The following is a 26,129-nucleotide window of genomic DNA, read 5'->3' on the forward strand; positions in this document are numbered from 1 at the left end:
CCTGAAGACTGGAGGATAGCCAATGTCACTCCGGTCTTCAAAAAGGGCAAGAAGGAAGATCCGGGTAATTATAGGCCTGTCAGCCTCATCTCCGTCCCTGGAAAGGTGATGGAACAGCTTGTGCTGGATACCATCTCCAGACAACTGGGAGAAAAGGAGGTTATCAGGAGTAGTCAGCATGGGTTCACGAAGGGGAGGTCGTGCTCGACCAACCTGGTGGCCTTCTATGATGCTGTCACATGCTGGGTGGATAGGGGAAGAGCGGTAGATATAGTCTACCTTGATTTTAGAAAGGCATTTGATACTGTCTCCCACTACATCCTTATAACAAAGCTGAGGAAGTGTGGGATAGACGAGTGGACAGTGAGGTGGGTTGAGAACTGGCTGACTGCCAGAGCGCAGAGGGTCGTTGGTGGTGCAGAGTCTGGCTGGAGACCTGTAACCAGTGGTGTCCCCCAGGGGTCTGTGCTGGGTCTGGTCTTGTTCAACATCTTCATCAATGACCTTGATGAGGGGATAGTGGCCACCCTCAGCAAGTTTGCTGATGATACGAAGTTGGGAGGATTGGCTGACACGCCTGAAGGCTGTGCTGCCATTCAGCGAGACCTGGACAGGCTGGAGAGCTGGGCAGTAAGAAACCGGATGAGGTTCAACAAAAGCAAGTGTAGGGTCTTACACCTAGGGAAGAATAATTGCATGCACCAATACAGGCTGGGGGATGAGCTGCTGGAGAGGAGCTCTGCAGAGAGGGACCTGGGCGTCCTGGTGGACGACAGGTTGGCCATGAGCCAGCAGTGTGCCCTCGTGGCCAAAAAGGCCAACGGCATTCTGGGGTGCATTAAGAAGAGCGTGTCCAGCAGGTCGAGGGAGGTGATCCTCCCCCTCTACTCTGCCCTGGTAAGGCCTCATCTGGAGTACTGTGTCCAGTTCTGGGCTCCCCAGTTCAAAAAAGACAGGGATCTCTTGGAAAGAGTCCAGCGGAGGGCCACAAAGATGGTGAAGGGCCTGGAGCATCTCCCCTATGAAGAAAGGCTGAGTGAACTGGGTCTGTTTAGCCTTGAGAAAAGAAGACTGAGAGGGGACCCGATCCAGGTTTATAAATATCTGAGGTGTGGCGGCCATAGAGGTGAGGCCAGTCTCTTTTCAGTGGTACGTGGAGACAGGACGAGGGGAAACGGACATAAGCTGCAGCATAGGAAGTTTCACACGAATGTGCGTAAGAACTTCTTCACGGTGAGGGTGACGGAGCACTGGAACAGGCTGCCCAGGGAGGTTGTGGAGTCTCCTTCTCTGGAGATATTCAAGTCTCGCCTGGACGCCTACCTGTGCGACCTGGTGTAGGAAACCTGCTTTGGCAGGGGGGGGTTGGTCTCGATGATCTCTAGAGGTCCCTTCCAACCCCTACAATTCTGTGATTCTGTGATCAGTATGTCAAATATTTTAAAATGCTACATATTTTTAACAACAGTGAGAGCAGATTTTCATCTCTTCTCACAGAAGTTAATGCATCATCAATCACAAATACAAATACATCAGTCACATCAGCAGCCCAACCTGACGAAGCACATTTTGCAATGGCTATCAGCAAGCACTCTTCCTCCTCTGCACAGAGTGGTGCAGCTGCTGAGCCCAGGCCAGGCCCTGCATCAGCCCAGCTCTGTGGGACACAGCTGCTGCAGAGATGTGGAGACTCTCACTGCAGTGAGAACATCACCACTAACTGCAAGCAGTCAATTCAACTACAGCAAGAGAGCTGGCATTTGCCTAAGACAACTACCTGCGTTTTACACCAAATTTTTGAGATTACTTCACCTCTTCTTGCTGAAGGTCTGGTAATTTGTAAAGTTTTGAAGGCAAGGTTGCATTACAAAACAGTGAGCATCAACAGGAACAATTCCTTCAAGTCTTATTTATGAAAAGTACAAAAAAAGAAGTCATGCTGTTTGCAAATCATAAAAAAAAGCTATGAAAGATTTCTGTATTCAACTTGAGGTAGCAATAACACCAAACAAATTATATATACTTCATCATGTAGCAGCTGTAAAGGCTTTAAACATGATCAATGTCCATATAAACACCAAGTCTTAATAATGCCCATCGTATGGCGACCAAACGGTGCACCAAACGGTTCACTGTGAAAAAGCAGTGCTTACAGTGGTAAGCTGAGCACTTCAGCTTCCTAGTCACGGTAATCTTACAGCATGGATGGAAAAGGTCAGCACAGATGGATCAAACTAGAATGATTTGTATAATAATACTCAGTTCTTACATCATGTTTCTCAGCAGTACAAAGCACAAGAGGTCGGTGTCATTATTCCCATTTTACCTATGAAAAACTGAGCACATGGGAAAGAAACCAAGTTAAAACTCCCATAGAGAGGCTTTAAATACAGAATATTCAGCAGCACCACAAACTGAGCATGCTTGCCACTGAGGCAAATTCAAGATAAAAATCTGTCAGTGGACATGCCTGATTCTCTCAGAACACAAACACTTTGCTGCTTCACATTGTTTCTCCATCACTCAGACACCGTTAATACTGTTTATTCTGGAGAAAAAATAATGTTGCTGATCTTTCATACTTAGAAAAGCATAAATACTAACTATTATGCCTTCTGGCCCGTGCAAAATGTTACCTGCACACACACACAAATGAAACTCAGATGAGTTCAGGCAGTTACAGAACAGTGTTATCCATGTACATGTACACACATGCTTACATCACACACCTATGAATCAGCCCACAAGGCTTCTTTTACATTTTCACACTGCATTCTAAATAGCGTAACTTCACAGAAACAACATCCAATCTGTACCAACACGGAGCTCAAGAGGTTTCAGCAAATTTCCTGTTTAAGTAAATCTGTTAGCTTATTTGCAAAGGCCATCAGAAATGATGTAAATCTTAGAATTTATAGAATCTGTTGCAGTTCAGTTTGGAGGAAACCACTGCTAATGGGAAACCACTGATCCACCAGCTGGAGTCTCACACAAAGCATCCGTCAACAAAAAGACACTTTGAATTTTTAGACAAAACACAACAGGAATTTTGGCAATCAGGATTTCACATTCAAAGCTCAGAAACAAATATCCATTATTAACTTACAACCTGGAAGTGTTCTGGTATTTTAAAGTGTATCAATAAACAGTCCTTTAAAATAATATTGCCAATGGCCTGACAGCAAAAGCAAAGAAAAAAGTTCACAGTTATGAAATATGGTTATTTTGATCTGATGTTTCCTTACTAAATTAAGCTAGATCTCCAAGATCAGGAAGATGAATGCACAAAATTATAAAAGCGCACAGAAAACCTCAGTATTAACTTTCCCACGTTCTTTCAGTACATTTCTTCATTTGTTTACTGCACAAACACTCTAAGCTACAAACATAACTTGGAAAATTCCATAGTCTTTAGGGGCACATACATATCTAGAAATGCATAAAGTTAAAGAGGTGTGTAGAAAAGAAAAAAAGATTAAAAAAAAAAGGGGGGGGGGGGAAAAAGGCTCAGACAGCACTCCACGCAGCGATATACTGACCTGTACATTTTCAGTCTTTTACTGTTCAATTTCTAACAAATGTACAGGAGTTAACAGTTGTACTGATCTCAAAATACCACATGCAGGCCTAGTGATAACCAGTTCTGTTGTCTCGGACGTTTCAGCTGATCTCTTTAAGCACACAGTGAACTCCCCAGGGCTTATCAGGCCTTGTGCTGGAACCCCCAGAGGCACCAGTCTGGTCAGACATACAGCAGCACCACAAGAATGCATTCAAGCAGCCCTCATCACCCAATGCTCATTCCTGCCAGCACAGCCACATCTATGGTTATGCAGTGAGTTTACCTTTTTTTCTTTTCTTTTTTTTTTTTTTTTTTTTCTTTTGCAAGGGGGAAAAATGGGGTATTTTTCCACTGAACTTGTTCCCCAGTCCAGCAAACTACCGAGCCACCTACAAAGCTGTGCTGCCACAGAGCAAAGGGTAATGTTTAAAAGCAGCTGTGATTGCCCAGGCACAACTTTAACTGGCACTGTTCCCATGGAAAATCTCTACAAAAACAAGCAAAAGATCAAATCACAAAAGGGAGGAAATTGGAAATATGTAATTAAACATTGAAAAAATCATGATCACAGTATAAGAAATGTCATACTGCTTCCACTATAGCAGCATAACTATAAAGCAGTCCTGTGCAATGAAAAGTCTGCATCCAGTCCTACAAGAACCACCTGAAACACGAGTAAGGTGTTTGGTGCTCACAATTAGAAAAGAACAGAGTCGGGGTTGAAAACTTCATTTCCATGGAGTAGATTACAGCATCAGGACTCAGTAAGACGAGGAACTACAAAAAAAGACTTTATTGAAATTAATGGTATTAATTGCTAAGCTGCATTAAAAGATCTCCTCTCAAACCAATTTGAATTGCAGTTTGATCAGATTCAGTGACCCTCTCCCATGGACCCTTACATGACAGGTGGTCTAGAGCCAGACTCCCTTCTCCTTCCACAGCAATGAAAGGAAAGCACCATGTAAATACACAGAGCCTAAGAATATAGTAACAGAAAAAGTAATAAACACAGTAGGATTCACCAAAATCGTGCTAGTCTACATTGCGTATCTGAAGATGAGATCAAATGTATCACTCATAGTCAATCAGCCGAAAACCACTGCTTCGTTCCTGCACATCCCATTAACCAGTATCTGTCAGCTGCTGCTCACAGACACAAATGGATACATTGCCAACATCTTCACCCATGTACAGACACTGGTCAGCCAAGAGATTTTGCTTAGGAGGCAAACAGAACTATTAGCTGTGAAGTAATATCATCTTTTACACACAAAGGCATTCCACATGAAAGGTAACAAAATCGGTGCGAGGACACCAGAGCTTTGCTGCAAGCTTCAGCCTCTGCCATGGAGCAACTCAGCATTTAACCATGCACGGGAGCGGATCAGCACACCAACAATCAGCACCTGCTGCAGGATTCAATCTTCTTACCACTGCTATACTGTTTTACTGTAGCCCTTTAACACCATTTAAAACACTTTTTTTTTTTTTTTTTTTTCTTTCCAGAAAGGTAAGCTGGTAGTCACAAAGGAAAAAAGCACAATGCAGAAAGAAATGCAGTGTACAGAAGTCCTATCCTGGGGCTCTGACTCAGGATTCCTCTTTCAGACCTGCACTCCGATGTGTAAGGTTGGCTGGGGAGATCCAAGAGCAAAGTTTTACAAAGCGGAAGCAGAGTTCAGCCAGGAAGCTGCCAATGGCAAGTCCCAGCAGAGTCTCAAGGAATTACTTTTCTCTGTTTTTTCACTAAACAAAAGCAAACACCATTCTGAGTTAATTGTCCACAAGGACTCAGATACTTCTAGGCATACCTAAGAAGTAAAATCTAGTTTTCATCAGAATGCAGCAGTGAGCCTTTTATAAGGATTACATATTTGGATTTATGTTCTTTAATCAGCATTCACCACATTTAAAATATCCAAACCAACTGTAAATCTCAACTGCATTTAGATTCTCCTGAACTATAGGAGAAATTCTTTTTCCCCAGATATCTATAATTATTCAAAAATTAAAAACTACAGAAAATACTCTAAAAAGTCTGATTTGAGAAAGCTAAAGCAAGATCACCACAGTATTCAATAAGCACAGGAAGCAAGCAAGGAGTAGGAAAACGGAACCACCAAATAAAACAAACGACCTGCCAACCTATTCAGGAATGGTAAACAAGATTTAAAAATCAGCAGAAGTGACATAGCAGTACTTTCAGACTTGCCTGTTAAATTGCAGTACCTAAACAGAGTTGGTGTTAATTTCTCATAAAACAAAATAAACCTGAAAAATACCAAGAGGTTAACAGTGTGAAGGCAGTACAGATCAACACAGGGAAGACAAATGGCAACAGCAGCTGCAGAATTACTGTTTCAAGTTGTTGGGAGGGTGTGATGAATTCTAGAGCATGCCTTAAGCAAACGGCATCTGATATGATTGTGGTTGCCAAACCACTCTCCATCCTATTTGAAAAATTATGTCTGTCACACAAAGTCCCTGGTGACTGCAAAAAGAGAAACATAATTCCCATATTCAAGAAAGGGAGAAAGGAAGGCCCAAGGAACTACAGGCTCGGGAGTCTCACATCTATGCCTGGGAAGCTTACGGGATGGATCCTTCTTGAAGAGATCTTAAGGCATGTGAGAGATGAAGAAGCAACCCAAGACAGCCAACATGGTTTCATCAAGGGCAGATCCTGCCTGACCTGTTCAGGTGGCCTTCTATGATGGAGTGATGGCATCGGTGGACAAAGGAAGGGCAACTGATGTCATCTATCTGGACTTCTATGAGGCCTTTGACGTGGTCCCAAACCATATCCTTGTCTCTAAACTGGAAGGATATGGATTTGAATGCTGGATTATTTGGTGGATAAATAATTGCTTGGATGGTCGCAGCCAGAGGGTTGTTGTCAATGGTTCTATGTCCGAATGGAGGCTGGTCATGAGTGATGTCCCCTAGGGGTCTGTCTTCAGACCGGTGTTCTCCGACATCTTTATCAATGTCACAGATGGTGGGACTGAGTGCATCCTCAGCCAAGATTGCTGATGACGCTAAGCTGAGTGGTACAGTTGACACAATAGAAGGGAGGGATGCCATCCAGAGGGACCTGGACAGGCTTGAAAAGTGGGCACACAAGAATTTAATGAGGTTTAACAAGGCCAATTGCAAGGTGCTACACTTGGGTTGAGGCAATCCCAGATATGTTTACAGACTGGGAGAAGAACTCATTGAGCAGCACTATGGAGAAGGGCTTGGGGATCCCAATGGATGAAAAGCTGGACACGGGACAGCAGTGTGCACCTCAAAAGGCTGACAGTATCCTGGGCTGCATCAAAACAGGAGTGGCCAGCAGAGAGAGAGATTGGCCCTCTCTACTCTGTCCTTGCGAGGCCCCACCTGGCATACTGTGTCCAAGCCTGGGGCCCCCAGCACAGGAGGGATGTGGAGCAGTTGGAACAGGTCCAGAGGAGAGCCATGAAGATGATCGAAGGGCTGGAGCCCCCTCCTATGAAGATAGGTTGAGTTTGGCTTGTTTAGCTTGGAGAAGAGAAAGCTCTGGGGAAGCCTCACTGCAACCCTTCCAGTACTTGAAGAGAGCATACAAGCAGGAGGGGGACCCACTTTTTACTTTTTACAGTCTGGTAGTGATAGGACAAGGGGAAACGGCTTTAAACTGAAAGAGAGGAGATTTAGGTTATATGTAAGGAAGAAATTTTTTAGTCAGAGGATGGTGAGATGGATATTTCATCTCTGGAGGCAGTTGGATGGGGCCCTGGACAGCCTGATTTGGTCGGGGGCAGCCAGCCCATGGCACGGGGTTGGAGCTAGAGAATCTTCCCTAAACTAAGCTATTCTATGATCTCTCTTTTACTTTGGAACACATCATAAGTCCATCATATTTCAGTCTAAGACCATGGTGAAGCAGCAGCTGTAATATCTCAGCAGAGATGGCAGAGGTTTTTAATTATATCTCAAGGTAAAATAAATTAATAAACATAAAATAATATTAGTGCATAATATTTTTGAAAGTACAGAAAAGCAGAGGTAAATAATACGTTGACCATCCCACAAGAAAAATACAATAAAGACTAGGAGCGATAAGATCAAGGTACTACTACAAACAGTAACATCATCTACTTTATGAAGTTATTCAGTTCAATTATTCTCTGGACAAATCAATTGCTGGCTTCAGAAATTGTTTGAAGATATTGCACTTCAGTCTTTTGCCTAGTCTTACGACACAATAATAAAAAACTAGTGAAACAAGAAGGATAATTATCTTGCCAGTGCCTAGCAAACACTTCTCAAAGACCTAAAACCAGCTTGTGGTGGTACAGTTTAGAAAACAAGGAAGCTATCGTAGCTCTACAAATTATATCTAGATTCTTTCATTTTTTGACTCTGAAGTCTGATAGATCTAAATCGTTGTGAAGAGCCAAAAATCTTTCTTCTAGCTGGCGCATGCACTTCCTTATTGCACTACATAACAGCAAACAACATTTACTTAAAAAGATTCACTGAGGCATTTCACAAATTGCAAATCCAACTCTTCCAGTACTTTAGAGGAGTTGCAGATGTATTTCATCAGAATCCATGGCTGTTCTGATTGCCGATGCACTGGTCACAAGTGATTCACCAAGAATGTAAGATGAAATTGGATAGGACAAAACTATTACTTTAAGCTGTCCAGCCACTTATAGAAGTAAACCGACAACTTCCACTCTTGTTTGGGAAGATGACTACAATAGAGTCTAGGAATTTTAGGGTGGGAAATAGGAAATTCATTACATTACTCACAATCAAGTAAAGGAAACAGAAAGGTTATTTTACACCTTAATTGCTTTTACTACCTTCCTATTCTCTCTCTGTAAACTTTGACATCAGAAGCACATGATGTTTGTAACACATTGTATCTACCAGTGTGGCTGCAGAAAAGAAAGTACATTTTGAGAAACTAAATTCTGAGCATCCCAAAACAATACATGCTGTGCTGTGAAATCAGCAGCAATATTCATTTAGTAAACATAAGAGAGAAATAAATCTTAGTGTATGCTTCTCTACTACATATGCAGGTAGAATTCTCTTACCTTTTGTTGGACTCTGGTTCTGATCTATAAATCCTTTCAAGTCTCCATTTGTGGAAGTCACACCAACCTGAACAAAACATTTTTCAAGTCTTAAAATATGACAGACCTTTCCACATTTTCCAGTATGCAACCAACAGTGTTATGAAAGTAATCTGTTCTGCACTGCTGAAACATCATAATCCTATGGCTTGCAGAGCCTAATGAAAGCATGATATGTGAAGCAAGGTTCCAAGACATTGACTGCGTATAAATGAAGACATTAACTAAATGTTTAAGTTCTTAACTAAGAAAACCCAAGTCCCTGTATATTTTCATACTTTACTATACAAAAAGCACATTATCACTGTCTGAGTCACTGTCCCCTCCAAGTCTTACAAGGCAGCTGTCACCAACAACACTACACAGCGCACAGGTTTGAGGAGACGTGACTATGATGTATTTTATATACATCTCCTGGTCTTTAGAGATAATTTACACAGAGTAAATTACTGGAGACACAGAGAACTTACAACCATATTCAAAACAGTGCATCTCTGATTTTGGCATATACACAAGGCACAGAAAGGTGGAGTCTGTTTAGAAAAACACAAGGTCACCACTCCAAGACAAGGAGGGAAGAGACAGAAAGTCCCCAAGTCCCAGGTAGTAAGGCATGCACCCAGCAGCAGCAAGCAGTATGCAGCACTCCACAGTTTCAGAGCATTGCATCTGTAGCACCTTAGTGAACAAAGTACTTTGGTTTGCTTCCAAGATGGAAGCTGCCAAAAGCACCGAGTGACTGAACTCCTCTGGAACCGACTTAGAATCAGAGCATGATTCTTCCAGCAGGCAATTACGGAAACTACCAGAAAATCTTTTAAAAAATACTACAAAATGTGAGTGCTTCAATAAGTGACTAGGACAAAATCCAAGATAAGCAAAAACAATTATGTTATCAAGGATCAAGTATTTGCTTTATTTTACAGATGCATGTGGCAAAAATAGGACATTTGCTAGTGTCATTTGTAGAATTGTAATCATATCTAATTAGAGAACCGTTTGATTGCACACAAATCAAATGGTGGCACTGCAGCAGGGCAGGGCTGAGCAGAGATGGGTGCCGGTCTGCTGCCAGAGCCTCTGCCTGCCTGGGGACAAGCAGCAACCGCAGGCATCTGCCCTCCTGTGCCCAGGTCAGGGCTGTGGTGACTGCTCCTGCAGGAGGGGCACGGTGAGCCCTCACCCTGACAACGTGTGCACAAGGTGTTCCTGAGAGGATCTTTGAAATCGGGGCTGGAAAGTTCAGTGACTCACACAGCGCACAGCCTCAAAAGGATGTTCCAGCTGCACAGCCACCGTAAGAGCCCACACCCTCCCATCATACTACTGCCTACACACAGGGAATACGGAACTGGCTTATCCATAGGCGCCCTGCCTCTGTGAGAAGCTGTAAAACACAAATAAGAAAATTTTAAATCAGAGCTTCACTAAAGGAACAAGGCTGGATACCAAGTGTTAGATATAAGGGCACAATTTGTTCCAGAAGAAAGGGTAAGAATTAGGATTCCCAAGAACATCTTCAAATGCAGAACTGCAATTTGTTCACCACTGAACATTCAGTTTGGGATTTATGGCTGGACATACCCCATCATCTCCCAGTGTGCTTCAGTGAAGCCCTGACAGTGGAAGATCTCTGTGCTGTCAGCCCAATGACAGCTCTCCAGCAGTTGTAAAATTCCAATATTTACATTGCATTCTCTGGAACATTTAGATGATTTAATGGATATGGTACTTAAGGAAATGTTGGTCAAAACTGAAGTACCTGAGCTTTTTTTTTTTTTTTTTTTTGTCCTTCTGTGATCCAAAGAATACAAAATTTCAGTCTGCACAGAAAACATGTGTCACAATGATGGTCCTACTAACACAGTTGTACGGAGCACCCAGTGAACGCGTGCACTTCTCTCCATTTAATAACCTCTAAGTTTAGAAGAGCTTGAAAACAAATCTGAATTTCATGAGAGCTTAAATGAGAAGTGACAAATCAAGAAGAGCATTTATCTCACAGAAGAATGACCGTAACTAAGCTCCTCCTCAAAAAACCCAACAAATTTGATGCAATATTGTGCTATTACTGCAGAACAAGAACTTTATAGTGTTTCATTTTCATGTTAGTCAGGTTGCAGGTCACGTTATCTGCATTTCTGTAACAGCACAGCTTTTGGCCATCTTAGTTTAACCATCAAAGTATTAGTCTTATTATCTATATCCTGGCAAATGGAAGAAACGTAACTTCTATTTCACATAAACCACTTGTAGATTTTAGCTGTAATCCAAAGTGGATTTTAAGGAAGAGGAAACAAGTATGTAGGTTACTCTGCAAGTAATGCCTCCTATGTATTTCTGTGGAAACTGCAACAGATAGAGCAGTATTTCACAGAGCAAATTCTCAGCTACAAAGTGATATTTTTCAGTGCAGTCACCATCAGCTGTTTCACGTGGATGCACTGATAGAGGCACTCCCATTTTGTGGTGTGACAGCTGTGCATGGCAGTCCAGAACACGGCTTGTCTTTCACATTGCTGACACCACTGCTAAAACACACCGCCCACCATCTCACTGCTAACACCACCGCTTGGGCTCCACAAACAGTCAGCAGGCACCAAGGAATGTCAGTGGGTGCCATTTTTCCACATGGAGGAATTCACTCCCACACCTTTGTTCCGCATGCACTTCCATGTCAGCTACCATTCTGTCAGGCTGCCATCAGTCACATAATGGCATATTGGTGGGAAGGTTCAGCCTCTGCTGTCATAGCGCCAGCATCCGCCTGACAGCCAACAAAATAAAATAGGAGGCATTACTTTTGGAGCAGGCCTTGTTGTTAGTTGTGCTACAAGTGACCCATTCTTATTGAGACCATGTTTAAAGACTTCTGGCTACAGAGGTATCACTCAGCTTACACAGGTATCATTTATTACTTTCTGTATGACTCGTGATATTTCTTTGTAACACTGTCCCAGTGTCTGGACTACAGGGCATGGCAGGGGCTGGCTTCCTGTTTCTATCTGCAACAAGATAAATCCAACCACAAAATAACACAAAGCAAGCACCTGGCAGGCCTTTGCATCCTGTTAAATACTTATAACATTTTTTTTTTATTATTTCCTAGTAAGTGACTAAGAAGTTTCCAAATGGGGCTGAGAAATGTACCAAAATAAAAAAATCTCAGGAGTCTCAGGTGAGGTAAACCTTCACAAGTTGCACTTATAACTTAGCAGCCTTCTCCACTGCTGAACACACTTGCCGGTTACCAAGATCCCCCTGCAATACCTCACCTCACAAGAAACTCATTCTCCTATCAACCTGAAAAATTTGTTCTCTCTGCCCTGGAATCATTCCAGATTCTAGTACAAGGAAGTTGCTCATGGGTAGGGAATAACAAACGGGCTACTTTCATATTCCTGTAGGCTCTTATGGCCACTTAACTGACCTCATCTGTGACATGACAATCACCTTCGAAGAAGCAATGGCAAAACTCTCTGCAAGTACGTTTATATAAATACAAAGTAGGCAATCAAAACTAACAGTTCTTATTTAAATAACTTTCCTGAGGTATATTATTTATTTTGTCCTAAAAATAAGTTTCTTGCTGATTTTGTTTTCCCCATTTATCAATTTTTAACGCCTTCTTACCTGAAGGACAGGTGGAAATGGAGGTATAAAACAGGTGAGAAGACATGACACGAGAATAAAATAACTCATTACAAGGCAACTTAAATGACATCTGGGTATACTGTATGTTGTAAGCATGTAAATATTTAATCTCCAAGAGAATCCAAAACTTTTATTCACCATTTTGTGATGGTTTGTTAAATTAGTGGTTTGGTTGGGATTCTTTTCATAAGCAATGTTGCACAACCAGATACTAGGGAGTTTTCTGCATTTCCCTCAAGTGAGCACTGAGCCCAGCCTTGATAATTCTCCTATCGCATACTCAAAGATTTAGCAAGGAAAAACAGTAACAAGGAATGTTATTCTCAACCTCTGTATGTGTTAGGTGGACTGAAAATTTTTACTGTGTTTGAAGCACAAATTCCTTGTAGACAAAGTAGCTCAACCCTGGTGGTGCATGTGAGATCACAAAGACATTTTAGCCCACACTTGCTGTACTTTGTTGTCTCAATGCATTAGGAGCAAACATCTCTCATCTACTGTGTCCCAGATGCAGGGCAGTGATTCTGGAACACAGAGATGACAGTTTCTTGGAGTGTACTTATTTGGTGAGATATACACCCTTCACAAGTTTCTCCAAAAACGCCCAAATTCCAGTACTTTCAAGATCTCTTTCCTTGATGCTTCTACAGAACAAAGAGATGGAGATATCTCTGCAGATAAGCTCCATCCAGAAATTATGTTTCACTTCAACTTCTGCATGTCAGTAAAACATTTCAGACAGCGTAACAAATGCAGCCTTATATTCAGAACAGATTTCAAACCAAAGATGCAAGCTAAATCCCGCAGCTCTAAATTTCAGAAGTGCTCCTTGGCCTTCTAGTAGCATAACAATACTTGTGGGCTGATGCTGCTGGCCAGTGCGTGTTGTAATGAGTAACTGAGGTTAGGAAATCCTGAAAAAGTGCTAGAAATAAAGACAGAAAGCACATCGTTACTCCAGTTTTTACACTTGTTTTCTGGTTGTTGTTGTTTGGTTGGTTTAGTCTTTTTTTTTTTTTTCCCCCCTCCAAATCCATTGGACAAGCATATTTAACAAATGTAAACTAGGTTAGCACAGTTTATTGTAGAAATTTTCACAGCATGCATGTCAATAAGATGCTTACTCTATGAAGAAACTACAGCCTTGAGTTAAAGTACCTAACTGCAAAAATATGGTTCTGTATCAGCAGAAGGGTATGTTGCCCAGCCTGGATGTCATCAGAGGTTTTCAAAACTGAAGCCCTGAGCAGCCCTTGAACAAGTCCCAGACAACTGCATTCTGCATGAAGGCATCGAGGGTTCCTACTGGAATAGATGGGGCTCCTGAGACTCCTCCCAGAGTATGTGACCATACTGCAGAACACTCCAGGGATTTTATTGGCGCTGCTGTTTATACTTTGACTACACTGAAGTAAAGGTCAAAACCACGTACATCAGTAGAATTATCTATTTATACTACACTTGAATATGGCCTATGAAATAAGTAATACACATTAATTTATTCTCTGAGTTGGTCAGCTTGAATCAAATAGATAAGACATCTGAAAGCTCTTCCTGGAACTACATGGCAAATAAAATTATTAATAAAATGAACAGAAAAGATCTTTCAAAGACTGGAGAATTCATTTAACCAAGCTATAGCCTCGATATCGATCAAAATATGCACAAAAGCTTCTGCCACTTCTGAACAACTGAACTGAAAGCCGTCCTAACATCCCCTGCACTTCTGTTCTGGGTACTTCCTTCTTAAGCCATGTAGGATCCCAAGCCTGTTTAAATTTAATTAAACCACAGGATGTTTTACCTAAGGCAACGAATTGCTGAGGGCTCAAAGTGATGATTGCTCACTGATCACCTTAATCAAAACTATTCTGTATACAAATTGTGTACCTCGAGAAGCACTGCAATTCAGGCCAAAAATTAAGATCAGGATGCTATCCGTTCTACAAGCTTCCTCAGAAATGGGAGCAGGGGAGTAAAAGACAGAGCTTCTGGACAACACACCACAGTCTAGCTAATGTGGCAGATGAACAGACAGGAAAGCCTTGAGTTTTCTAGAAATCATGAGTTTATATACCAATGCCTGTATGTCTGCTCTTTTTACAGTTTTGAAACTGGGACTCAGTAGGATCTTCTTCTGGTGCTTCAACAAAATGAGCGATTCTCATAAGTTTCCAGCAATGTTAGTGGAAACAACAGCAGAAAGTATTGTATATAATAATCAAGTAGCCTTGATTATTATACACAATAGCCTATTATACAATAAGTATATAATAATCAAGAAAGCCTTGATTATTAACCTGACCTATAACTGATTCAACTCTGTATCCTTAAGGAGCATCCAACTAGTTTACATGAATAAAATACAGCAGAAGATGTTTGTAGTATACAAAAATATTGTCCATTCAAGAAATCAAACACAAAGAGCTTCAAATTCTGAAAGTCAAAAGTGACTGGCAGCACATCAGTATAAAAAGGAATACGTTACTTACATTTTTTGCCGTCATGTCAGAAGTCTTGCTCTATATTCTGTAAAACCATAAGATATCCCTTTTCATCTTCACAGAATTTTTAAAACCAACACCTGTAAGAAAGTAAATTAAAGCATATGAGTTAAAATACATTCTCAGTTAGCTCTCTACCCAAACCCTGCATCTCCCCAGAATAGCTAAATTTTGCACGTGTTTATTTTAATAAAGTTACTCACCACAACAGAAGATTCAGCACATACCCTAGAAATTCACAATGCTTGAAATACTCAGAGATGTAATCTTAAATATAGAGTCCTGATACGTTACTGTGCTAGCAGAGCTTATCATACCGTTACTAAAGTCTTGTAGTTAAAGCCATGCAAACATTTACATCAAATACAGACTGACCCCAAAAACTGAAAGTGAATTAATCCTTTCATTCTGTCTTTAACTCTCAATTGAGAAAACTTCTAATTCTATCACAGCACACATACAAAGATCTTGAGAAGGAGCAGGAAATAATATGAAATGTACAGACACAGCAAACATTTAGCAAATTCAGGAAACATCCAAAAAAAACCAAACACATTCCTGTTCAAACTCACTTTTTAAATATTTTCAAGCCTTTGTAATTCGAATTATATTAAAATTCCAGGGAAGAGAAACATTCTGATAAACTGAAGAATACTTAAAGTGACTTTTTTTTTTTTAAATCAAATCTTCCAGAAGTCTCACCAAAAAGGAAAACAAATTACAAACGGTTGCAGTACAAACCATTTCAGAGACAGAATTAATTTGACAAAATGTTCAAGTACTTTGAAAGCACTTTGTAAGTACTACTTGTTGTTAACAAAAGGGACTAAAAAGACATCTGAATTGTGCTTAGATGCACAAGGGGGAAATGCTCACACTTTCATTAGTGGAATTGATTCACAAAAATCTTAGAAAACACCTTAGAAAACTAGTTACTGTGAGTTACAACCACTTACAGCAGAACTCACCAGCTGCAAAAGCAAGTACAATCTATGCTGCTTCCTTTGAAATTCAAACTCTGTTAGCTTTGAGTACGACCATGTCTTCTCCTCCCTTCTAAGAAAGGACCAAAAAGGACTTCAGTAGAGTATGTTGCTCATGACAGACTACTGACACTGCATTCATGATTATGGATAACGCAGATAAAGAACCAGACTGAAAGAATCAAATAACCCAAGTTGGAATGGACCCACGAGGGTCACCGAGTCCAACTCCTGACTCCCCACAGCACCATTCAAAATTGAAACCCTGTGAGCAGCCAAATGCTTAAGCCTACAGCTCCTCCAGCCCAGTGTTGTCCTCAAATTCATAATACACTTGAGTCCTGCTTCCAGACACCATCTCAACCCTTTCCTTTACAGATTTAGCACTTGATCCTGAAGAGTGAGATGTAATTTAAAAGGCTTAAAGAACATCACTGATTTTGGTAGCCTGCTTTCTAAATTTCTAAAATATCCAATAAAAGTGTAAGAACCAAAGAGGGGTTGCACATCTCCTGTTTGTGACATCATGCAAAACATACTTAGTGGTTTTTTTTCTGGTTGGACCTACACACCAGCCTCTGGGAGACTGCTGGCATGGCAGAGCATCACCCAGGTATGCAGCTACTCCCTTGCAGAAGCCGTGCATATTGAAAGCACAGAACATATGCCAGAAATGAAGACAAACTAGAAAAAATACACTGTACCTACAAAACATCTTCCTCCGTCCCTGAATTCCTGGCAGAGGAAGAAGCATTTGCTGCTTGTAGGAAGGTACGTCAGTTGCTTTACACATAAAGCAACCCTTGCAATTTTGGTGGGAGGGATGGAGGCTCCAATAAAATAAACCTTGGTAGTAGAGATGACGATGACAGTACGTGTTCTGATCTTCATTTCTTTCTCTGGCTGTTGCCAGGTATTTTAGAGGTAGCACTGCTGAGTAGTAGAAATAAGGATAAAATATATTTGGGTTGTATCCAAGTTTGAAGCCATGGAACAGAAAGATAAATAAATCAGGATATGATGAATTTATTTATTTCCATATATGTATAACATACCCTATTTTAATCTAAACTGTACGATTAACTGATTGATAGACCATGTTTGTCTTCAGCAATTAAAAGCCTTAGTTCTGGTATCTTAAAGTCCTAAATTGATAACAATCCTAAATTGATAGCAACTAACTCTTCTCCTTTGCTTTTGTTAGTTACTCTTCTACTGCCATTCATACTTAAAGAGAGATAATCCACAACTGCTTGAACACTGCAAGAGAAAAGTTGCCCTGACAAAAGCCTTGGCTGCCCCTGCCCCACAGGCTGATCTAAACTAGAAACACCTGTGCAGCAGCCCAGGTGCCCAGGCCATGCAGGGAGCAGCTGCTGGGCCAGAGAGAAGCCTGATGGCAGCAGAAGAAGGCAGAGAGACAGTGGCACCCACAGGGCCTCCGCCACTCAAGCGCCTGAAGAAAGTCACCACCCTAAGCCAGAGCTGCTCCAGCCCTGCCAGGCCGCGCTGCAGCAGCAAGGAGGGAGAAGTGCCAGACTCTGCCCCCCTCCCTGCTGCCACCGAGCAACCAGACTTTGGGGGTCACCTCTGTTCCTCTACCTTGCATGGCATTTGGATTTACAACTGGCCCAGCACAGCAAGCGCCTCCCCAGCTCCCACAAGCAGCAGAATCCTTGGGCCCTCCTAACCTCATCCTTTAAAAAGGCCGTTCCAGCAGCAGCCATGCTGATGCTGCCTGCTGGGCAGCCCCACTCGGTGCCTGCAGATGTAACAGGGCACATGTGGGTGGTGGGCCAGCACCACAGTGTGGGACCCACTGCTGACAGCTGGGAAAGCAGCACCTTTTATAGGTTTGAGAGGTCTTAGGGAGATAGTTCTGGAAAGACGTTCAGGTACTAAACCTGAGAATCTGGAAACACTGTCGCATCTTTTTATTTATGTATCTATTTATCTATTTCATGGTTCTGAGAATGAATAAATGTTTGAATAATGAACCTTTTCAGTTGCCATGTCCTTTTAGTCATTCATTCATTCATTTCCTTGAACTCCATCAGGCTTTCTACAGATCTCTTAGTTTTTTCAGATATTGTATCACTTCAGCTGCTATAAGAATATATGCTACTCAATTTGGTAGTGTTGTCCCTTTCCTACTGCATGAGCTGTATCTATCTCCCTTGCTGCCCCAATCTGCTGCAGCTGTGACCAAGGAGCTATTCCAGCATCTGAATACCACACTATATGTCTACTAAGACATAATGTAGCAAAAAGAGCCTTTAGTTTTAGTTTCACAACAAAACATCTAAGAAAATAAGAAGCATTTTTATCTGGTAAGGACACAATGAGAAAAATACAGAGAGTTATCTATTCATGTTCCAAGGCAAAAGGGACTGCTAGATCTGTGTAGCCATCTTGAAGCCTAGAAAGTTGCCACAGAAAAGCCACGCAGTGACAATGGTCCACAGCAAAGAACAAATACTGACAACCTGTGCCACATTTGAAAATTAGGATTCTGTCATTCCTTTCTCTTTCTCCTCCTTCCACATGCACCTTCCAAGTACATCATCTGGAGCTCTGGCCCAAAATTCATGATGCAATTTGCCTTCCCTGTCTCACTTCAAGAGGCTTTACAAGTAATTTACTCACATAAAACATAGCTAAGAAAACATTTTCTAGTCAGTTTCACCCTGCTGACAGATATGCAAGCTAGTTTAATCTTTGACAAGTTATTTGCCATCAAGCGTAGTGATCCAGAAGGTATTGTCCATGAACTATTACAGTCACTTGCCACAGTGCTTTTCAGACAGCAGAAACAGTTGGTATTCTTCCAGCTTTATGAACACATTTTGTCAAGCTCAAGAAGCCAGACTTTGTGACCTCACCATCTGCCACGACCCCTTGTCAGGTTCAGACAAAAGAACTTACACAGATGGCCTCAGAATGGAGATTCTCTTCGTTCTGAATTGCTGTTTGACAGCTTGCACCACACAGACAGAGAAACAAAACTCTACCTTTTTGTTCCTGAGCTGGTTTCTACTGAACCAAGGACGCATAAAGCCCAAAGCACATGACGCACAGACTGCTTTACTTGAACTGAAGTTCTCCATAATCTAATCTTGGTTTATACTCCGCTCCCATGATTTTACCTTTTGGTCAAGTATTGCACAGCTCTGTGAGAAAACAACCGTAAGAACCAAGGTGTGATTTCTTCTAGAACTTACACTGCCCAACCACTTCTGCTGATGCCATTAAAAAGACACCGAAAACAGTAAATTTACAGAAATGTAGATCACCAAGCTCCAGTGTAGTTAGTTTAGTTCTCTATACATATTCTTCATCACAAGTCAAAAGATAGATCTATTCTGAAGCAAAATTCCAGTAGAGGAAACACTGCAGAATAGAAACAGTTATCTGAGAAAAATGCTACCTCTGTACTCCTCTGTACATTATTTTCTACGGTCCAAAGTCATACTTTAAATTATTCCTATAAGATACATACGTTGGCTAAAACCTAGCAGTAGAAAAGAAAAGCCCCACACCAGAATTGTCTGTTTTCAGCCCTTGACAATAAATCTGTAGCAAACATCTTAGATTTCTTTAATTTCCTCAAATTCTGACCAGTACTTCGCATACCAAAACTTCGCAAAGACCAGCAGCACACACAGGCCCTCCCCAGCCTCACAGGCCACCTCCCCACAACACAAAGCGTAACTTATATCAGGATGGTATCAGTATCAAACATCTACAAATTAAGGCAACTATTTGAGACTACCTAAAATGCTAAAGAAATGTCTTCATGAAACACAGAAAAAGCTGCAATGATATTTAACGCTGACGTTACGATTTTTATCATGATTGAAGAATGTTTTTTTGATTTACTCAATTGAGAGTATTGCGAAGTGGAAACGATTCCAAGTTGCTGGGTCAGCTACAAGTAATGAAAGCGTCACCAGTTCCAACACCACCAAAAACCAACCCGTATCACACCTGCCTCGGCTAGAAAATAGCTCGTGTTCTTCACACCCCTCTTCGTAGCACTTACTTTGGAGCTGCAGCACTACAACACTGATCTCAGAAGACAGCAGCAACAGAAAGATTCCTCATTAATCAATACAAGCTCTGTTTTAAACCACTAATTTAGGCATCTACATGGATTAGACCACCTGTTACACACGTTGCCTCATTGTATCTCCATTTTCAGACCAGTACAAGTTGAAAATCACAAAGTACTTAACAGAAATCCACCTGCTCCTAGGAAGTGCGGCACCTTCCAGAAAAGCATGTCAGCATTCAACTCCTTTTTGAAGAAATTGTGGTAAAAAAGAACTAATTTTAGTTAAAAAAATATATATATATCCACATGTGCTAATCAGATGAATTTATTTGTACTACAGAGAACAAAACCCAACTCTGTTATCAAGATTCTGAAACTGAAATTCTAGATTTTGTACATCTTCAAGAAGATCCCATTGGACAACTTTCTTTCCTGACCCTCTTCAAATGACAGTCTCAGTCTTACCCTTTATGAGGAATAGTCATGGCCCCAAACTGGAAAAAAAAAGGTGCATCAATGTCCACACAGCACCTGGCTCATCACCTGGAGTGGGGCATGGTGCAGTTGTCACACAGTAATGTTCATTTTGGAAATAATAACAAAAAGAAGCTCTTAGGAACTCCACCAATGACATACATTACAAATAACTGACAGGAACTACAACTTGCAAACAAAGTAAAAGTTTGCCTTCAAAAAAACAGTCAAGGTGATTAAAGAGTCTGAACAAATCTAAGTGCCTTGACTGTTAAAAGGGATCAGAACTTTTAACAAAATAAAATACCTTTACAAGTGAGTTTAAAAGCATCACCTCATCTAGAGCTCTGAAGATCGATCAGGACTGAAAGTAGAACCACTTTCTGTCAGCAAATAGCACAAACTAAAGCTTTCTGTCAGTTAGGAACATGCCATACTTTCAAAAGCATTTTTTCTTCTAGATGTTCATTTCAACAGTGTGCTGATGTTTGAAAACAAAACAAAACGGATCATGCAGTTATCTATATAAATGACCATAAAATACCTCAGTAGGACAATCTTAGTCTATTACCAATAATGCATTAGCTCCTCTTTCAGTTAAGCTCAGGTGAAGCACAGAATGCTGTGTGGAAGGGACTCACCCAGCTGGAGCCCCTGCCTTGTGCTGGCTGCCCTGTGCCCATCCATCCCAGCACTGGGCACTCCCAGGGATGAGACAAAAGAAAAAAAGAGATTTTTTTTTTCTGCTGAGGTTTCATACAAGCTTCTTACTACCTACCACCAGTTTATATGCTGTACGATACATCGGAGAATGTTCTGGATATTGTCTTGCAATGCATTTTAATTTTGACCTTCTAGAATTTTCAGAGCTATCAGTACAGTGACTGATACACAGAACAGCTGAGTATCCTCTTGAGATACACCTCCCTCTATACCCTGCAGCTGGAAGAATCTTAACATCCAATGAACTCAAGATGATTCTACATCTGCAGTTAATTAAAGATCACCACGTTATATAGGGATAAAGAAGTTGATGACAGGGAGAGACTTAATGACTATTTCCCACATGTTGCTGTTTGCTAAAAGTTTTGTCCTACTGTGAAGCTATTACTAAGCCTGCTCCTGCATGGACTGAAGATTATGACTGTACTCACTGAACAGGAAAAGCTAAAAAACCACCAGCCAGCCTCTGCTTTTTGGTTACAATTTGGTACAATGCCAAAACTGGGAAAAGAACATTTTTCTAGAGATGCACAAACTCTCAAATCTTGATAACAGGACACAGAATGAATTACCTTAAGGGTGGAGCACTGCCCCTGCTGCACTGATGCAAGAACCTGCCCTGCTATCATCGCTCGAAGTCATCAGAGGCCTTCCACTTTCTCTTACTTCCCACAATTTCCCACTCCATCCCTATGCTGCATGCTCTCAAGAACTGCCAAACTGACCTGACCCCTCATCCAGCTGAGCTCCTAATGGTGTCAGCATCACAAGAGTGGGGCAGAAGGGGGGAGAAGAAAGCACTGTGCCTGCTGCAGCCCCCCGGCAGGTCAGACAGTCGAGGCCCACATGCAGAGCCAAACCTCAGCTGAGTGAGCTGCTTGGTAGCCCGGCCTGCGGAACCACACCGTGACTCAGTCTCTGAAAAAAGCATTTATGACACACTGCAAATTAACTTACGGGGTGAAATGTGACAGAAGGTTGGTTATGTAGTGTTTGTATGAAGACTAATCTGAGCTTTTGGAGAGTTCACTGGAGTGTGAGCATGCTCTGACAATTTACTAGGAAGCAGTGAGAAGTTTTGTCTTCACACCTCAGCATCCCCAGTGCCCTACGCAGCAAAGTGAAGAATGAGCATTTGTTTCGAGAGACAGCAGAAGGCTGCTGTGTTATACAGAACCAACACATACTCTACAATTCTACCATTTTTTATATGAGGTTATTAAGTTTTAAAACTGTTTAAGTGTATTTACACCTGTAAGCTGGATTCTAAATAAACTGAAGTTTGCAGTAATCAGAGCATACCTTTCAGAGAACAGAAATGTATTTCTCGAGTTTCTCAAGCTCAAGTTGATAATGAAGGGAAAAGTTGCCTCTTTCCTTACAACGTACTGAGAACCCCCCCACACAAGCTTTTGGAATTCACTCAGGGACATGAGCTCACTTTAAAATGCTGTTCCTAACCTTACACATAACCGCTGGTCACGTTACTGCTCTAACTTCTAATATAGGTCAGTTAGAATTATTCTGGTAATTACAGCTACTGCTCACGTGGGAAAGGTTCTCTGCTTGGGAGGCCATTCTGGCTCACGGGTGTCCCCACAGGGACCAACCTGCCAGCAGCGGTTGGAAGGAAGAGGAAAAACCCGACTTTCTAAACAGAGGAGCATGCCCTAACTTCTGAGAGAAAAAACAGAGTCACAAATCAGAATTACCTTCACAAATGGACTTCAGTTTATGGAAGGTAACAAGAATTTCATCTTAGGGTCACAGACACTCTTCTGGGAAGGAGTCACCTATCTAGGAATATGAGAAGCCTCAACGACCACCACTTCTTCCTTATTGGAAACTATCATTCCACACAGGAAACCAAATAAAGCAGCGAAAGAGTTCCTTTACTGAAGCCAATAGTGCAAGGTAACAACTTGCAGAAGAGCTACTCCAAGGAAAATTCAAGTGGCTCTCATTCTAATAATGGATGCTACAAAAAGACACAAGGAATCAAAACACACAGCTGTAATAAAGCCAGCATTCCACTGCCGCATCTGCTCCTTTTTACATTACTTCCTAGCATACAGAAGCACATACAGAGTTTTTTCAAACCACGCAATGGACATTCATACCATTGGTTTTCATGTCATATGCACACTGGTAGTGCTGATTGCTCTCCACCAAACACCTGCAATTGTAAACCTGTCTCATTGGTTCCAGTGGCTCCTTGGTCTGCACACACACCCCCTCCACAAGAGCATTTCCTGCACCAGACCAGGCAACAGACAGCTTATTTTCCTTATTTTACAGTCCACTGTTGGTTCATTAATAGTCATGTCCTATGAATATAATTGGAAAGGTAAACAAATTCTTAATCACTACATCACAAAGTATGCAGAAAAAGCATACAAAGTAAGAAACTGCAACTTACTGAGGCATTTCTAAGAATATTTTTTAAAGTGGCACAGCAAAAGAAACTGATTTCCAAGAATGAGAAGAGCTGTAACTAAAGAGCGCATCCTGATCCTCACTAGGGTGAGGAAGCTTAAACGTCTGTATCTATCCTATCTGGTACAGGTTGCAGCTACCCTCCCATAGCCCTGTACGGCCATTTTAGAGACCAGCACCAGGCACAGTGAGGTCTGCTAAATTAAAATGAACAACATCACACCTTTCTGAAGGGGATGAAAAGCTGGAACCTCAGTATCTACTTTTTGCTAAACCCACTGGAAGATGCTAAAATACAAAACCTTATCTTCACTTTGTGGTTGCTCACAGGCAGCTCCAGATGCATAGGAGGCTCCTACAATACTGTCCAACACACACAAGAACAGGAACAAGCAAGGAGTCCTCCTGCAGCAGGAACACCCCTCTTGCAAACCAGCACTATTTTGCTAGCTGTGCTGCTCAGCTTGCTCCTTTACATGGGAGGGCTGTGCTCTAGCTGCTGCATTAGAGGCTGTACATCTTTGTAAAGTGAGCTAACCCATTAGAACCCTCTAAAGCAATAGCTGGCCTTCCCATCAGTGCCATATGATTTCAGTAATGCTAATGCTATCAAACTAGCACAGGTCAAACAGCTTCTTTCTGCTCTGTTAGCACAGTGATTTCTGTGCAAGAAGGAAGAGGTTACAAGAAGTCCTAACAGTAAGATGTGGTCAGTCTTCAATGCACCCATGAGGTAAACCTACTAATAATTTCCCACCTCTTCCTTACTACAGATCTAAACCATTTTCAGAGCTATTAATTTTAGCTCTTCCAGAGACACCAGGCTCACTGCACAACAACGTTCCAACAAAAATGCTTTTCTTTTATGCTTTTTCTCCTCCTCCCGACCACCTGTTTGATGTATGTTCATTTCTGTGACGTGAACTTACTCTTCCATGTTTCCTTGAAGTGTTGAAGTGCTGTATGTAACACCCTACAGGCTACTGCAAACACAAGCTCTCAAAACGCAGTACTTAGCTATGTAAAAACACACCTCCAAGCATACAGAGCATCGGCAGAACGTCCCAAGACGCAGCTCAGCATTTGTGCTACACAGCGGCCACGGGTCTGCCCCATGCACACCCATCACTTCATTTGTGGATAAGGTAAAAAATGCTACAATCAGGAGAACCAGACAACGCAGGCAAAGAAAGGAAGAAGTTGTTCCTCATCTCTCTTTTAGTAGCGTTAATTTATACAGTCTATATATATATATACACATATTTTTTTTTAATAAGAGATCACATCTAGTTGAGATTAGCTACAGTACCGCACAGCAGCCGCGGTTCTGACCTCATTTCTACCACCGTAATTAAGCTACATCTGCGCGGCTGGAAAAAACCCATCAACTATTAGAAACATTAACAAAGAGGCGTGAAAATTAACGGAACCGACTTCCAAAATAAAAACACTCACCACATAACCATCGCATTTTAATTTTCCGCACGCCGTGTCTGCCGCACCACACGGACGCGACCACCCGGCTTTGTGTCCGTTCCCAGCCCGGCAGGGAAGGCGGCCCGCGGCACGTGAGGGCACGGAGCGACCGCAGCGCCAGCCCCGCGCTCAGCGGGGACGCACCCTCCGAGATGCGGTTTTCTTCCTCGTTCCGAGGAAGTTCGCTCACGAGCTATTTTCCTCCCTTTGTTCGCACGCCCAAACCCGAACGGCGGCAATCGCCCCGGGATTCACCTTCGCCGCGAAGCCCGTGCGGCCTACGGCGGGCAGGCGGGCAGACAGGCCGGCCCACGGGGCGCGGCGCTGCCAACTTTTGCGATCGCGTTCGCTGCGCTCTGCCCCGGGCACCGCGCGGCCCCGCACCCCCCCGCCCCGCCGCCCCGCGCCGCCCTCTTGGCGCTCAGCACGGCGCCCGGCCGCTCGCTCCCCGCCCCTCGCGGCGCGGCCCCCCCGGCCCCGCGGCCCCCCGCGCTGCGGTCGCGCTCCGGCGGGGCCCCTTCAGCGCCTGGCGAGCGCGCGGCCGCCGCAGGTGTCAGGCAGCGGGCCGCCGCACCACCGCCCTCCTCCTCCTCCCGCAGCCGGAGCCGGGCCAGGGGGCGGCGGAGGGCCAGGCCGCCGCGAGGCGCGGGGAAAGCGGCGCCTCGGGAAGAAAGGCGCCGTGCCTCCCGGCAGAGACCCCGCGGCGGCTCGTCCGCAGGCCCGGGCAAGAGGAGAGAAGAGAGGAAGGAAGGCGGCGGCGCGGCAGGGCCCGGGTGGCGACGCCGAGGCGACGAGACGCGACGGTCGCTTACCGGCCACGGCTCCGCTCCGCACGCCGACGACGCCTCCCGGCCGGGCCGGCACCGCGCGCCCGCCGCTCGCGAGGAGGCCCCGCAGAGGGAACCCGGCAGGGGCAGGCCGCGAGCCCCGGCGCGTGGCGGCGCGAGCGCTCCGCCGCGCCTCCAGCTCGGCCGCCGCCGCCGCACCCCGCCCCGCGCGCGGCCCCACCGCCGCCTCGCGCCGCCGCCGCGCCGCGCTCTGCCCGGGTCCTTCTCCCCCGCACAAGCTTGGCGGCGTCTGGCGAGCGGCTGCTCCCATTGGCCGCCGCCTTGCGCGAGGTCGGGCGCCCTCGGCGCGCCATTGGCC

General features: G+C 43.2%; 1 protein-coding gene across 6 annotated transcripts in view; it reads right to left on the reverse strand.

Annotated features, from left to right (window-relative positions):
• The window catches only part of TFDP2 (transcription factor Dp-2), a 53,946-nt gene extending 28,097 nt beyond the window's left edge, over window positions 1–25,849 (reverse strand). For 4 of the 6 annotated variants that reach the window (XM_085233289.1, XM_085233288.1, XM_085233293.1 and 1 more), the window contains exons 1-3: window positions 25,796–25,849; window positions 14,826–14,917; window positions 8,641–8,707 (exon numbers count right to left, since the gene is read on the reverse strand). In XM_085233289.1, the coding sequence (XP_085089415.1) occupies window positions 8,641–8,707; window positions 14,826–14,840 (82 nt within the window). In that variant the 5' untranslated portion in view covers window positions 14,841–14,917; window positions 25,796–25,849. The remainder of the gene's footprint in view (window positions 1–8,640; window positions 8,708–14,825; window positions 14,918–25,795) is intronic. The other 2 variants (XM_085233290.1, XM_085233291.1) reach the window with 1 other exon arrangement.
• Between the last annotated feature and the right edge of the window lie 280 nt (window positions 25,850–26,129).

Source organism: Meleagris gallopavo, chromosome 11, assembly GCF_905368555.1.
Source record: "Meleagris gallopavo chromosome 11, MGAL_WU_HG_1.1, whole genome shotgun sequence".
NCBI lineage: Eukaryota > Metazoa > Chordata > Aves > Galliformes > Phasianidae > Meleagris > Meleagris gallopavo.